Genomic DNA, 15700 nt, shown 5'->3' on the forward strand with positions numbered 1-15700 from the left:
CCTTCTTTTTAAAATCGTGCATTTTTGTACAACTGAACTCGTGAGAATTCGTACGAAGTAGCCACTAAATTGACAAAACGTAAAATACTTACGTTTTCGCATCAGATCAGGCTGGAGTATCTGGTGGGGTATACATCAGTGTATAGTGCTCAAGAACTCGTGCCCTATTCTGACACTGAGGAGAATAAGCATTCAATGAAGTAAATATTTTAGTTTTATTTGTTTTTATTTAGTATTTTGTTTTATCCAAAATATCTTATTAGGCCTGTCACAATAATCTATATATCGACTTACCTCATAACACAATAAACACAATTAAGAGGGGACTTGAAAATCCAGTTTTTGTTGGATTGAATTGTAAGCATGTCACAGTAATCAATATATAGACTTATCGCACAACACGTGAGCATGTCTTCAATAATTTTTGGTAATGCAATATATATCGCTCATACATAAAAGCCAATTCTAGCAACAATTTTTCTGATTGTGTCAACATCTCTTTCTCTATTGGAGGTGTTAGTATGGTGAAAAAACATTATAGTATTTACTATAAATTACTATAGTATATGTAGGTGTCTGACAACTGAATAAAGAGCTGGTAGCAGATATCGCAGCCTCTGTTACTTTTAAATCTTGCCCTTTTTTGTTAACATTTATCATTATTTATTTGTTTAGGGTATGTGTTTTCACATTCTGAATCCAATGCCTATCTAATAAAATGACTATAATTAAATGAAGGCGACGCAGTGCCACAGTAGGTAGAGCTGTCACCTCACAGCTGGAAGGTTGCTGGTTCGAGCCTCAGCTGGGTCAGTCGGCATTTCTGTGTTGAGTTTGCATATTCTCCCTGCATTCGCATGGGTTTTCTCCGGGTGCTCCGGTTTCCCCTACAGTCCAAAGACATGGTACAGGTGAATTGGGTACACTAAATTGTCCTTAGTGTATGAGTGTGAATGAGTGTTTATGGATGTTTCCCAGAGATGGGTTGCAGCTGGAAGGGCATCTGCTGCTTAAAAAGGTGCCGGATAAGTTGGCGGTTCATTCCACTGTGGCGACCCTGGATTAATAAAGGGACGAAAAGAAAATGAATGAATGAATGAATGTATCAAATGAAACTCTTAACTCTATGTGTTCTTGGGAAGAGTGTACTTGCATTGTGATGATATTATATTGTCATTCTGGCGTTATTTAATGAGTGGCATAAAATGCTTATAAAATGACAATAATATAGTTTATCACAATATATTTTGGTGCACTAAATACAACAAAAATAGATATCAAGACAGGCATATATCTTATTTTGTCTTCTGAATATGAATAAAGGTCTTGGGGGTTTGGAACGACTTGAGGTTGAGTTGAACTAAACGTGTGCTACTGTGTTTTACTTCTTTTAAAATATGTGTTCAAACTTGCAATTTTCACTGTAGAGCAGGCACTTTGAACAATGTCTGGATCAGCTAAAATTCTTTGGTGTTGATCAATAAATATTTGCGTGTTAGCTAGTGGGGATGTTTAGCTTATGCTGTCGAAATGTCAAAAGAGGAAATTCACTGGTTAAGTAAGCTTTGTAAGTGTCCACAACTTCCTCCAGTATTTCCTCATTAATGATGTTTTAAATGTTCTACACGTCATTTGCAAATCAGCAATATTAAAAGTTGTGACCTCTGTTTGATAATGAAGAAAAATTATAGGTGTTATTATTCTCAATACAATAATTAAAAAACTAAGGACAATTAGAGATTGGTCATTTTCAACCACTTCCAATGGTAGAACAGTCAGCATTTTCAAGTGTGTTGTAAACACTCTTGTGGTTGAATGCATTCATATAGCCACAAAAACCTCTGACTCTGAATAAAGACTTAACGTGATCACAGTTAAACATTGTGAGAAATTTCCTTAAAACAAGTTATTTATGCTTTCCTGCATTGTACCAAAACACATGGATTAGGTTTAAAATCATTCACTTCCTTTTTTTTTATTTGTTTGCTCTCTAGCCTGCTTTCATTTAGTACTTTCATTTAGTACTTGTGCATCTCACTGGTTGCTCCTGTGAAAGTGAGAGCCTGTCAAAATCTGAACAGAAGTGGTTACGAGAAACAGATTTGAACATGTTAATGTCAGTATGAAATCAAAATGGACTCTATCTAATTTAATACGTATACATTAGTTCTAGCAGTGGCCCCACTTTATATTTAGTGACTTTAACTATGAACGTGGATCAAAAAATAAGCACAATGTACTGTTATAATGCAATTGCAGAACAATTGTGGTGCTCTTGAGGTGGGATACAGGTAGAGTTAGAGACAGGTTTGGTGGTATGGTTAGGATTAGGGTGTAAGGTATGATGGTCAACATTGTAATTAAAAATTTAATTGCAAGTACATATTAGTTAAGGCCACTTAATATAAGGTGGGACCGTTTTTATGATGTATCTGTGCACCTCTTTATTTTATGAAAAATAATTCTTCCCTCAGAATCTTTAATCTAATACTATAACCTTCCCTCTTCACCCTCAAAACAACTTTCCTTCACTTCTGGTCCGATGGAAAGCCTTTTGGGTGGGGTTATCAGTCCTTTAGGGTATATCATTCTGTGTTTTGCTTCTGCTCTGCCTTTGCAGGAGGTTGTGGGTCGAACGAATATGATACAATTCAGTCTTTAAAATTGAGCCCGTCATCATCAGGCACCTGAAAACCTTTAGCTTTGTTGATTCCAGTGGGCAATCGTAATCCACGAGTTCAAATGACCGTTCAAATATGCCAGCATTTTGTTTACCAATAAACCAATCAGTTACCAAAGGACAAATTTATGCAACACCTTACATTTTTTTTCTTATTTTAGAAATCGTTTCAATCAGATGTATAGGAGAAAAAGGTCACATTTAATGTCAGTTATGGTGACTTTAATGCTCCATAGAAATATTAATAATTTTCGCAGACCATAAGGATCACTGAAGATGCATCATAATACCTAAAGAAAACATAACCCAAAAGTAAAGTTGATTTCAAAGTGACTTCTGTGTGATCTATGCATCATGCTTTACTACATTATTAACAAATGACTCTTGCAAAATTTGACTAATTTGATTAAAGATAAGAAGCCTGCCATACTATGTGCTCTCTTTGGCTGTGTTTGTGTAACACCTACAGCTCTGCGGTTTGGAGAGACTGGTTAAAGTTTATTTCAACAAGCCCCGTTGTTGTTTTAGTCCAATTTGCTGAACACTTTCAATGTTTTCTGGAGCTGTCCAATTTTAGCCTTTGCAAACAGATGAATAAAGTAACACAGACCGAATTTCACCTGGCAATAAATCGGCAGCTTGTATGTTAGTGCAGCAAATAGCTTAGGGTTCATTTTATTTTAAAATTAAGGCTATGACCCATTCAAGAGAAACCGTAACACACTTTAACCCTCTATACCAGGCTAGTTCAAAAGACCCACCCCTCAATGACAAAGGTTCAGAATTTATATTATACGTGAGCTCATTTGACTGCTATACCATCATAAACTGTGAAAATGACCCATTGAAAAAGGCTTTAAGACCAAGCCGAATCCTCTGTTGACTATCACATCACTGTGACTTCAGTTAATCAGTTTTGGCCAATGCAAACTATTATTTTGCCTGTCCAACATCCAGCTGTGCAAGAAAACATACAATCTGATGTAAGTGAAGTCATCCTTCGCTACTGTAATGTTGTTAAATGAAGAAAACATTTTACAAGTAACTTTTATTCTAAATCTTGGACCTTATTCTTGAAACAAAAAATCACAGATAAAAAGGTGTTAAGCACTAAAAGTGGCCTGTATTACAATTAATTTGAAAGCTAATTTGGCTATTGTTGTTATTCATGAATTTTCAATCAAATGTACTTTTTTACTAGAGGGGCTAGTCAAATCCTCAAGGTCAAAGCATGAAGCTCAAGTTATGAAGGTCAAATTCTGACTGGGGAAAGTTGAATGTGCTGGCCAGGGGTGCGTTTCCCAAATAACAACTTAACTCACGGCTGAACTATCATAGTACGATGCATCGTTTGGGGAAAGAACTATGTAGTGATAAGTATTTCTCAAAACCCATAGTTTCTCTGTCGCAGATCCTTCGCTTGAACCACGTTATATTTATAACGTAAAACACCCATAATGATGCTCTAAAGTGGGTGAAGTAACTACTTCTTTAGAGAAAAACCCATAATTTCATTGTGCAAATTAAACTGTTTTACACACACACGCATTTAAAAATCATTCATTCATTTTCTTGTCGGCTTAGTCCCTTTATTAATCCGAGGTCGCCACAGCGAAATGAACCGCCAACTTATCTAGCAAGTTTTTACGCAGCGGATGCCCTTCCAGCCGCAACCCATCTCTTGGAAACATCCACACACACATTCTACGGACAATTTAGCCTACCCAATTCACCTGTACTGCATGGCTGTGAGGGAAACCGGAGCACCCGGAGGAAACCCACGCGAAGGCTTGGAGAACATGCAAACTCCACACAGAAACCTCATCTGAGCCGAGGTTCGAACCAGCGACCTTCTTGCTGTGAGGCGACAGCACTACCTACTTAAGTGGAATATTTGTAAATGGCACATATGGCCTATGTTTGCTTTACTAATATTATTGAGAAGTTGAACATATTCTTGTCTAAAACATATCACTTACAAAAGCTAACACGTATTCTAATATCAAATAAATCATAGAAAAAATAAATAATTAGGCTAATTATTATAAAATGTAATGCAATATTTATTATTTATTAGAAATGAATACTTTAATAATAATATTAATGATGATTATGATGATAATTATTATTATTAATAATATTATTATTAAGTAGGATATTGTTTATTCATTTTTTTAGAAAGTTCTGCAGAAAGAACTCTTTTACTGCAGAAATTTCTATCCAGCAGGCCCATTTCATATACAGTACAGATACTTAATAAATAACCTACTATTAAAAGAATTAACGTATGGTTTTTGTTTTCACAAGCTTTGGAGACGTAACATAAATTTCGCTTTTAAAAAATAGGTTGCATATAGCTTTGCCATGAGGCTGTTCAAAATGACATCAATGTTTTCAAAGTGCACTGCGAAGGGAGCACAACTGTAAACAGGGAAGATCGCTGAAACTGAACTGTAAAAATAGTTTGAAAGCAAATTACACCTAAGAGAGATGACTTTAATGCTTTTTTTATTTTTAATAATAATTTGAATGTTAGAATGTTCTAAATGAATAGGGCATAGGGGGGATAAGTGGCAATAGAACACAGCCAGGAACTATGTTTCAAACTACAGCTCCAGAGCTGTAGTTGAGAGTGCTCAAGTTTGCAACGCAGTTTGCGAATGTTCATTGGAGTGATGGATTTGGGAAACAGCAAATCAACAAACTATGTTTGTAATGATGGAACTTGCGACTTTAGTTGGCTAACAATGGTTTTGGGAAACGGACCCCAGGTTGTTAATTGCCTAATAATTGAGAATAGACTACTGTTTTTAATTTAAAACTTTAGTAGATTCCAATTTTTTTGTGTGATATATGATGTAATAAATTTGTATTTTAAAAATAAGCATTTATTAATCTTTCTTTATCCTAAATTTTTATGAAATATTTGGGTACATTAAAAAGTGTTGTTATGATGACCAAGCTAATCCAGCTAAAATAGTGCTTCAAATGTCTCTAAAATGGCATATTTAAATCTCATAAATAAACAGAAAATGAGGCGAATAACTGCAAAAAGGTACACATTTTGAGAAAAAAGAATCACCCCTTACATCAGGCTGACTACGGGCATGTATACGATAGTTGTGACTGGACATTATGCCTCCACTTTCAGCCAAGAGAAATTCGCTAAGAGGATTGTTTTTTCATTGTTTCTCGGTAAAGCGGGAAAGCTGATCCAATGCTGAGGTCAGATAGGTAGGAGACCACAAGGCTGGTGGCTTGTTTCTGAGAACCTAGTGAAACCAACCTCATGTTCTGAATAAAGAGGTTATTGTGTCTGCTGTATGTGAGGGAAGCAATGAAACTGAACTGGAAGGGCTATCTTTTATATAGAGCATTTGCTCCTCAGTTGGACATTCGCTTTGTCTTCTTCAAATTTGCCTAAGTGATGTCGAAGTGTTTAATATATCTATGAGTTATCTTGTTCTTTGACTGATTACTACAAGTAAACATGTTTATCTTTGGTAACCTTTAACTCTGAGAATGTTTTTAACCAAGAAGGTCTGTGTTTAGACAATCACAGGATCACCATGTTTTTATGCGTGTCATTGTAGAAGGATTGTGCCCCCCTCCTCCCCCTGTTTCGTTGCCACACCGATTGTTGCTCTTGACAACTGATATTGATGTTGTCTCCTTGTGTATTTGGCAAATGTGTGTACGTGCGCATGAGGGGGTTATGTTACTCGTTGGTGGGGAGGGGGTTGCGGAGCACGGCTAGCAGATGGACCTCAGCTGGGGTTTTTTTTTATTTGGCCCTCTCATCTGATGCCAAGGTGAGACTTTACCTCTGTAGTCATGAGGATTGCTGCTTGTCCGTGATGGCTGAACCATTAGTTATTCAGATGGTTTCACTCGTGGCAGAGGCACTTACTAAAGGGTAACAAGTAGCAGAGGAGCTGATGGCATTTCAGTCACAAGGCATGAGTCAGTAGAGAGGCAGTGCCTAAGAAATGGGTCATCCGTTAAACAGTGGAAGATTGCATGTTGATATACATATATGAATCTCACAATAATGGTGATATATCCATGTTGAGAGGAGTCTTTTTTGAAATGGGTTTGTCATTGAGTTGAAATATAATGGATATAATAGTTGGATAATTAAGCACAATTAATTTAGTTATGAGGCAGTTTTCCAGAACTAGTTTGATTCATTAGCACTTGATTTTTTTAACATAACATAACGTAACCATGTTATCTATCTCAAAAGCAATCTGTTGAAGAAGAATTGTCATTCAGTTAAAATATTAACAGTTGACTGCATGAGGTGTTAAATAATTAATGACAATTAATTGCCAGGGCTAGGTATTATGATACAGATTTCCAGATTCAGCTTATGCCCAAGCTCTTGATTAACCCATGTTTTAGAGCTTGACATATATCATATGTCATTTGCTAAATGTTACAAGTTCTCATGGGAAGATCATATGTATAAGTTGCAATGACAATCATAATTGCAATATACATTTCAAACATACATTTCAACACATTTTAAATTTTTAAACTCTACATCTACTTAATGACCAGTGTGGTTAGCTTTTTCCTGTTTATTCAGCTTGAGGAGGTGTGTTCAACTTCTAAAAACATTTTGAGCATGGCTTAAATAAATTGTTTATCACAACTAATTAAGAAGCCTGAATAAATACTGATTCAAATACCTTGATTCAGTTAGATTCTGATTTCCAGTCATTTGGTTCAGTTTTGATTCTGGTTCATAAAGACATTTCTGTCATAGTGTCTATTACCACCGAACATTGCAGGACAGTTATTAAAAGTTTGAATCACACCGGATTTAAAATTCTAATCATGTAGAATTGTTTTGGTTGAAATGATGACAGTAATGAAAACTGAACGGTTAGTTGCTCTCCATTTATTTTGCACTGTCTCCTTTCCTGCCTATCTCAGTATTTAATCAAAACATCTGAAAATGAGAGTGTGTCTACTTCATCCACTTGGTATCTGATTGGCCAAAACACATCATAATATAGACCATTTCGAGAGACGTAAACAAAAACAATGGTCCCATCAATTTTCCTGTTCTACATTTTTAGTTTCTATAACTTTCGAGATTCTAAAAAGAGCCACTTGTTGATGAATAATGTTTTGATGGCTGTTTTAACATTAAGTTATGATTGAATAGCCTCTTGTTGCAGTTATGAAATAGTTTGAAAACAGGCAGGAAATGTTCATAGGCCAGTGACATCTCTACATTGAAATGGTCTATAAGGTGTAAACAGGGCCTATTAAGAGTCATTTGCGTATGAATTAAGCCACTGTAATCCAATTTGTTTTCATATGCAGCCGATTATTATTGTGGCCAATAACAAAAAGTGGCTTTGGAAGTCAATATATTGTTTGTTTTATTTCCATATGAGTGAACATAAGCCAAACCAATAAATCCTTTTATACTGAACCTGTTTAAGAAGCCTGAAGCTTTGCTGCAAGCATTTACTCTGGAAGCCACACCAGAAAACCGCTATGAAGGGATCCATTCGAGACAGGAAGCCATGCAAATTTGAGTTCTGGCGACGTTTTTCACACCTGGTTCGAGCACACACCTGTTTCCCACACTTTTATCTCACATCAACACAGTATTGAGTAGTGGGGTTGTGAACAGCCAGAGCTCATTGTTGTGCATTCGTTTAAAGGAAACGTTGTGAAAGAAATCAGCACAGAGGAAACTGGTCTGCAGCAATGCCAAATGCAGAGGTTCACAGAACGGGACAGGACAGGACACAGACCCCTTCAAATGCATTTTGTGAACTAGTCATAAGATGCAATAGCAGGATGTGTGGCTGGATGTATCAACCCTGACCCATCTCTACACCCCTAACATGTGCTCCTATCCCACCCGGGGCAGGATGCTGCCCAGATAGGCAATCTATTGTCTTGGTCTAGGGTGAATCTCTTAAGTTATGTTATGTTATGTTTACTGTGCAGCCCTACTAGTTCTTGATTAGAATGCATGTTTACATTTTTCATTTTGACTTCTTTTTAGTAGGTTGCTCTAAAACGATTCGCTAATTTCGAACAGATCTTTTGTGTGACTCGAGAACGATGAGTCCTCTGCGGGTGTGATTCATTCATTTGTGCACTCGCACATTTGTGCAGGTAGAGTAGAAGACTAGCTCCTTTTTTGTGTTCTCTATTGGGTTTGAGTCGTTCGTTCATCACATGAAAGACTGAAGCCAATCATATGCATTTAGAGCTGAAAAAGATTTGATCCGTTTGATTCCTCACATTCTGAGGAAACTGTGTTACATGCTGTTACGTGATGAACGAATGACTCAAAAACATAAAAGTATGAAAAGTGAACTAATCATGGCTCTTTTCGGCTCAGACTGAGTACATTGGTTAAGCTTATATGGGACTGTCAATGTGACGTGAACAAACCACTCAAATTTGAAGACCTGTTAGAAGAGTTGAGCTGACATAATCATAGACAAAAGACCAGGTAAACAATAAATGATTATTTCTCTTGCTTATACCATTCTAGTTATGACTTGTTCGTAGTGTGATCAATGCTTAGTTGATCGTTAGTTGTAGATGTGTTTGGAAGCAACTTGGTGTTTTGGCAAAATGAACAGAATGACTCGAAAAAAGATTTGTTCACCTTGCTGGACGATATTCATAGATCCGAGTCAGTAAGATGATCTGAACTTCCCATTACTATGTGGTATCACCTCTGATACAGCCTTTTTATAAGTGTATTGCAGGCTTCATCTCTATAAATAGATAACACATCCATTATTGAACTCTTTTTTTGTCTGTTGTGGAGTCATTGTTTCAGATTATTTCATTTTGACTTCTAAATTCTTGCTGTGTCATGGACAAGAAACATGCGTTTTTATATGTTGCTTCCTGAGCAATGATTGGTTGCTGTCTTTTAGAACATGCATGAGGTCCTAGAAGCTATCTTACGTCCAGATACAGAAACATACACAAACAATATGTTTCCATCAATCTATTTTAAGAGCAATTTGTAGTATCCCATAAAAAAATTGTTATTTCTTTAAAAAAATTAACTATATTGGAAATGCACAACCCAAGCTCATTCTGAAAACGTAGTCCCATGGACATTCTGGTGACCGCGAAATACATCCCGGGAGGTACATATGGCTGCATTTCATTTTTCTAAGTGAATGCTACAGGGAGGTATGATGCTGTTCCCTTTCGCGCTTACCGGCTGACCGCTTCCCTCCGTGTGGAGGGCTTTCCAATCAATCAGTTTGTCCGGTCACCTCATTGTGTGCGTCGGCTGACTTCAGATGCAGAGAGGAGGAGTTGACCACGGCGACCAGGTTCGAGTCCGGGGAAGAGCGGTTCCAGAAATCAGGTAAAACAAAAACAGAATCTAAAAAATAAAGTGAACGAGTTCATAACATTGTGAGAACACTTTCTTTTTCTAGACGGCTTTTCTAAATGGTTGCTCGGGTTTAGGAAAGTGAGTGGGCGGGTCAGTTGGTAAAACTGGTTGGGTTTAGGAAAGAATGAGGGTGGGTCAGCTGATTGGCCGGTCGCGCAGTCAATCATTCAGTCAGTCAGACAGCGGCCTCTGGTGGGTTCACGGGAGAACAGCGCGGGCACGAACGGCACTCGTGAGAGACATTCGAGAGAAGAAAAATCGCATACGGCAGCCTTTCGCAGATTCGCGAAAACAAAAACTGCAAAAATACGTACCTCCCAAGGACGTATTTCGCGGTCTCCAGAAACGTCTACGGGACTAAGTTTTCAGAATGAGCCTGGGTTAGAAGTACATTTACTGAATAAATTCCAGCATGCACGTCAAAAAGATGTGATTTTGTTTTAACAGATCATGTGACAACAAAAATTGGTGCAATGAGATGGCATTAATAGACAAACCAGGAGACTGACCACATTGTTAAAGACTCGAAAGGTTGTGTTGGTCATTCTAAAATTCTTAAGTCAAAATCTGTCATCTAGTTGGTTTGGAATCATCACCTTCCAGAACTCTTTTAAGCAGTTACATTTCCAAAGAGTGGTCTTGTGCCTATAAGGCCAGTTATGACTGCGTTCATAGAATTTTGAGCATATTCCAGTTTTGCGCATATGTCTAATTCTCATTTTTGGATGAAACATAGCTATTGGTTACCAAAGCACAGTGTTTTGTACAGTCATATCTTCAGAAGAATTATAATAAAGCATGTGTATTGTTACTATTGCTTCACAAACATTTCCTCCATTGCATAAATCAATCAAGCATCAGTCTCGTTCATTTCACCATGTTTGAGAGCTGTGTGAGATTCTGTTCTCCTTTTAGGGCTTTCACTATGTTTTCATAGTTGCTAGAATTGTTGGCGGAAGTATCTTCTTTTTAGTGTGTTCGCACCACAGGAACTGAAAATTATTAAAGAAACACCTTTTGAGGGATTTAAATTAGCTCCTACTTTAGCGCAGAGTGTAATCCAGCACATATAAACTACGAGTGACGTGAGTGTACATTGATTGGGGGAATGCATGCCATACAAACCACTGCCGCAGGGTTTTAAAATATTACAAAACACTAACATCCATGTCACATTTGTCAGCTGTTTTGCGTTGTTTTCTCATCTAACAATGATATGTAAGATTACAAGTTTTCATTGAGTTCCAAACAATCGATTTGTGTTGGGACAACATGAAGGAATTAAGTTAATTTATTAGTTTTTACAAATTTAAGTGGATTTAACATAAAACAATTAAGTTGTCCCCCCCAAAAAAACTTTTCAACTTAATTTAAATAAGTAGTTTAAACAAACAGCAAACTTCATTTTTTGAGTGTATATGTCTACACCCATATCAAAAAAATCAAAAACACACATGAAAACCCTTGAAAACATTTGATTGTTGTGTCCTACATGCGTCAGTTGTTGATTTTGTTGAATGTCACACTTGATGTTTTCCGGAAGATTTATTTTTAATGTGGGTTTAGTCGCTAGTTCTTATTACAGAGTTCCTGTACAGAGTGCAAATTACAGGGGGGTTTGGTGGGGTCTGACCCTCCTAATTGATCCCCCCTGAAGGACACCAAAACATCTTAATATTTAAGAAATAGTTTGCTCTATCTCTATCTTAAATAATATTAATAATTAAAATAATAGATAACTTCATTATACATTTGACCATCCCCATAAGGATTCATACCATTGTGAATGCATGTTTGTGTCGAAAATATTAATTCATGGGTTTAAAACTAGCAAATCTAGAGCAGTGTAAGTCTAGACAGCATAAGTGTTCACAAAACATGTTTCTTTAAAAAAGGTGTCTGTAGGTGTCTGTAAAACTAGATGCATAGTTTGTATTGTATTATACACTGGCTTGAACATGGAAGTTAAACAGTGTAATAAAAAATATGTGCAGTCTTTCATGGTCATCCATTAATAGGTGCAGGAAAGCAAACCTGTCACCGTTTATTTATTATGACAAATATCATTGAGAACCACTCAATATCTCTCAAAACACTGAAAACATAATAACAAGTTCGATTCATAAAGGAGATTTCATTAAGTTAAATATAAAAATTTGGTTCACTGAGGCATATTACCGAACATAACCGAAAAACTTAACCACCATTCGTCAATCTATAATTCGCACCCTGCTTATAATCACCTGGTGTGAAAGCTCTGTCAACTATTGGTCAATGTCACAGATGTGACCCATTGAGAAGAACTGAAAAATATAACTAGCCTTTCTGTTGGCATGTTGTGAAGTAACTCTGAGTGAGTGTTGGTTGTTGTCCAGTTTGACACACAATCCAAGATAAAGCAGTTGATTCTCATTGTGACTCAATGCTTGATGTAATTTACCGCCACAACACCCTACGTCAAAAGGATTTTGTTAAAATTAAGCTGATTTACTCTGACCTAAGGATCACCTCTGCATTTCCCAGCCAAGCTGTAATAACATTTCAATAAGAATCCATACAATCATTCATTTTGTATGCAGATTTTGCTTGGTCACAAGTTTACCAACAAAAGGCTTCTTGGTTTTTAACATAACTGAATGAGCAATACATTTCTACATCACTGTCAATGAGCTCTCTGACTACACCTTAAATGAAACTGATATATCATACTGCTATTATTTTGGCACACTAAATGACATTTTACTTGAGATTTCTTAAATTATTGCTTAATCTAACCCTGTAAAGTGCATTTAATTGGAAGCAAACTAAATATATTAATGGACCGTTGGTTCTTTGGCCATTAGCAAGGTGCATTTCCTCCATCCCCACCCATCTATTTCAGTGGCATATTGCTTTTACTGAGGAACTCTTTTCATGTAAACCCCTGCCCCCACCTTCTCATATAAATTGCAAGGGCAATCAGACAGAAAGCAGCAGTGGAGCAATCAATGTGTGTGGCTTGAACTGGGTGGGGCAGTGTGGGTGGGGGTGGAGGAGGATGGGTGGGTGACAGGCGATGAGGTCTGTGTCAGCATAAAATTGACAAAACTGTTGGGAATTGGGCTAGGGGGGATTTTACACACTAAAGGGGGGTTATTAATGTGAGAAAATATGCTATGCGGATGTCTTTGAAATCATCATGAGCTTCCTCATATAGATGTACTGTTTATATATTCTGTTAGAATGATTTAGCCACAATTTAAGATCGTTTTCATTAAGATGTAAGAGTAAGGTGCATTCTTGGTTTTGTTTTGTGATTACATGGGGCTCTGTAACCTCACAGTCAGCGCCTGGCTAAGAAATGCCACATGCGTCACATTGCATCAAGGTGCGACTGCAGTTTAGTGTCGCAATGCATTCCTGAATAGATTAGATTTAAGATTTAAGATCCTAGAACAGCCAGACATAAAACATGTCTGCAATATAGCGCACATATTTGTTTTCTTGGACAAACAACTAAAAACTAGAGTGAGGATAATGGTTATATATAAATATTCATTAATTCATTTTCTTTTCGGCTTAGTACCTTTATCAATCCAGGGTTGCCACAGCGGAATGAATCGCCAACTTATCCAGCACATGTTTTACGCAGCGGATGCCCTTCCATTTCTCACTCACACTCATATACTACAGACATTTTAGTCTACACAATTCACCTGTACCGCATGTCTTTTGACTTTGGGGAAACCAAAGCACCCGGTGGAAACCTACGCGAACATGGGGAGAACATGCAAACTGACCCAGGCTCAAACCAGCTACGTTTTTGCTGTGAGGCGACAGCATTACCTACTTATGTTTTAATTTATTTTACTATATTTTATAATAATAATAATAATAATAATAATATTATATTATTATAATGAATATGTTATGTGTTATGTCTTGTGTTAAAACAAAACTTTTATTTAAGATAGCTGCCAGAGCATTTAATAATCTTAGCAATCCTGTATTTTAATTTATTTTAATAAGGTATTTTTTTCTTGTATTAACAATGCTATCCAACTCAGTTAGTGTACCTATTTCAGTCATTTATCATTCCAGAACTATAATGCTTGCTTTCTGCTTGGAACACTAACACACAGGCATGGGACGATAACCGGTTTTCCGTGGTTTGGAAAAGTCAAGGTTTTAAAACCACTACCATTTTTTGTTATGCCATTCACAAAGTGTATATAAAGCATTTTTTGTTTTGTAAATAAATCTGTGTTTTTTAAAACAATGAAGACAGCAGAAGTCAGTGGTTTGTTTAAATTATTTAGCCTGGCATGTTTACTGTTTCAAAATATTATAAAGGTTTGCTAAAATAAAATATATTGTGTTCAATGGGGTAATAAAGTATTTTTTTTATCAAGACTGTTATGATCACCAGCGATCTAGTGGCTAACCACACAGTTTACTAAAGAACTACAAATCTGCTAGTATATAGACTACAAGTTTCAGACATGCACCGCTCAAACGCACCTGTTCCTCATTCCGTTGATTTCACACACTCACGGCTGGGAGCTGCTAATGAACTAATTACATGGACTTTTTACACAGCACACACGCACACCTCTTTGCTGATTCTTGTTATCTGTCTTTGGGAACACTACGTGTTTGATCTTTGCTTTGTTTTCTCGTTTTGATTCCTTGCCGCCTGTACTGACCATTTGCCCATTTAATGACCGCAACTTTGGATTTGCCTGCATATAACTGTTTGCTCCTGATTGTGACCATTGTGGGAGTGTAATCAATGGAGACTTGTAGTTCTTATTGTGGCAAGATTATAGTTTGTGGCAATGTTCTCCAGCGATCTATCATGGTTAGAACGCTGGCAATCGTGACACAGACATTTAAAAAGAACTTATTTTAGAGCAGTAATCACAATACCTTGCAACCGTGATTGGTTATCATACCATCCAAAATGTATACCAGCCCATGCCTACTTGCACTTATTAAAAAATATTAATAATGATATAATGCAAACATGAATAATCTTATAATAAAACAGTGGGGTCCAATTTTTTTTGGTGTGGATCAATAAAAGGTTGAGTAAATGATTTCAGCATTTTTGATTGAACTATTCTTTAAATTTGACATTCAGAGTCTAAATTGAATCACATTTTTTAAATCATACCCTCAATATTATACACTACATCTAGATGTATCAATCAGAGATGTGTGTAAAATATAAGGTTACATTAGCTTTTATCGATCTTGGTCATGACTCATGCTTTGAATCAGAATGCATTAACAAAACACTTTTTCTCTTCACCCCTCAGCATGCCACTCTCTCAGCCAGCCGTTCAGAGAAGGGCTCAGGATGGTCGAGTCGCTCACTTGGAGCCCGTTGCCGGAATTCAATTGCCTCCTGTTCAGACGAACAGCCTCACATCGGCAACTACCGGCTGCTCAAAACCATCGGCAAGGGCAATTTTGCCAAAGTGAAGTTGGCACGCCATATTTTAACCGGCAGGGAGGTAAGACGTCTACACAGATGGCTAAATTATGGTGGGAAATTGGGCGTATGCAATGTGAAAACATGACTTCTGAATCAAAATGTTCTATTTTTGCGATCAGACATATTATGCCTACCTTAG

The 15700-nt window shown here is 36.9% G+C and overlaps 1 protein-coding gene across 16 annotated transcripts in view; it reads left to right on the forward strand.

Moving 5' to 3' along the window:
- mark4b (MAP/microtubule affinity-regulating kinase 4b) overlaps positions 1 to 15700 on the forward strand; it is a 90420-nt gene that overhangs the window by 4871 nt on the left and 69849 nt on the right. For 15 of the 16 annotated variants that reach the window (XR_015509415.1, XR_015509416.1, XR_015509417.1 and 12 more), the window contains exon 2: positions 15383 to 15580. Coding sequence is in view for 11 of the 16 variants with exons in the window: in XM_087284172.1 (XP_087140298.1) it covers positions 15383 to 15580 (198 nt within the window). In the remaining 5 variants the exon portion in view is untranslated. Of the gene's footprint in view, positions 1 to 15305; positions 15581 to 15700 lie in introns of all 16 variants that reach the window. The other variant, XM_087284184.1, reaches the window with a different exon arrangement.

This window comes from Danio rerio, chromosome 15 (assembly GCF_052040795.2).
Source record: "Danio rerio strain M-AB ecotype USA chromosome 15, GRCz13ab, whole genome shotgun sequence".
NCBI lineage: Eukaryota > Metazoa > Chordata > Actinopteri > Cypriniformes > Danionidae > Danio > Danio rerio.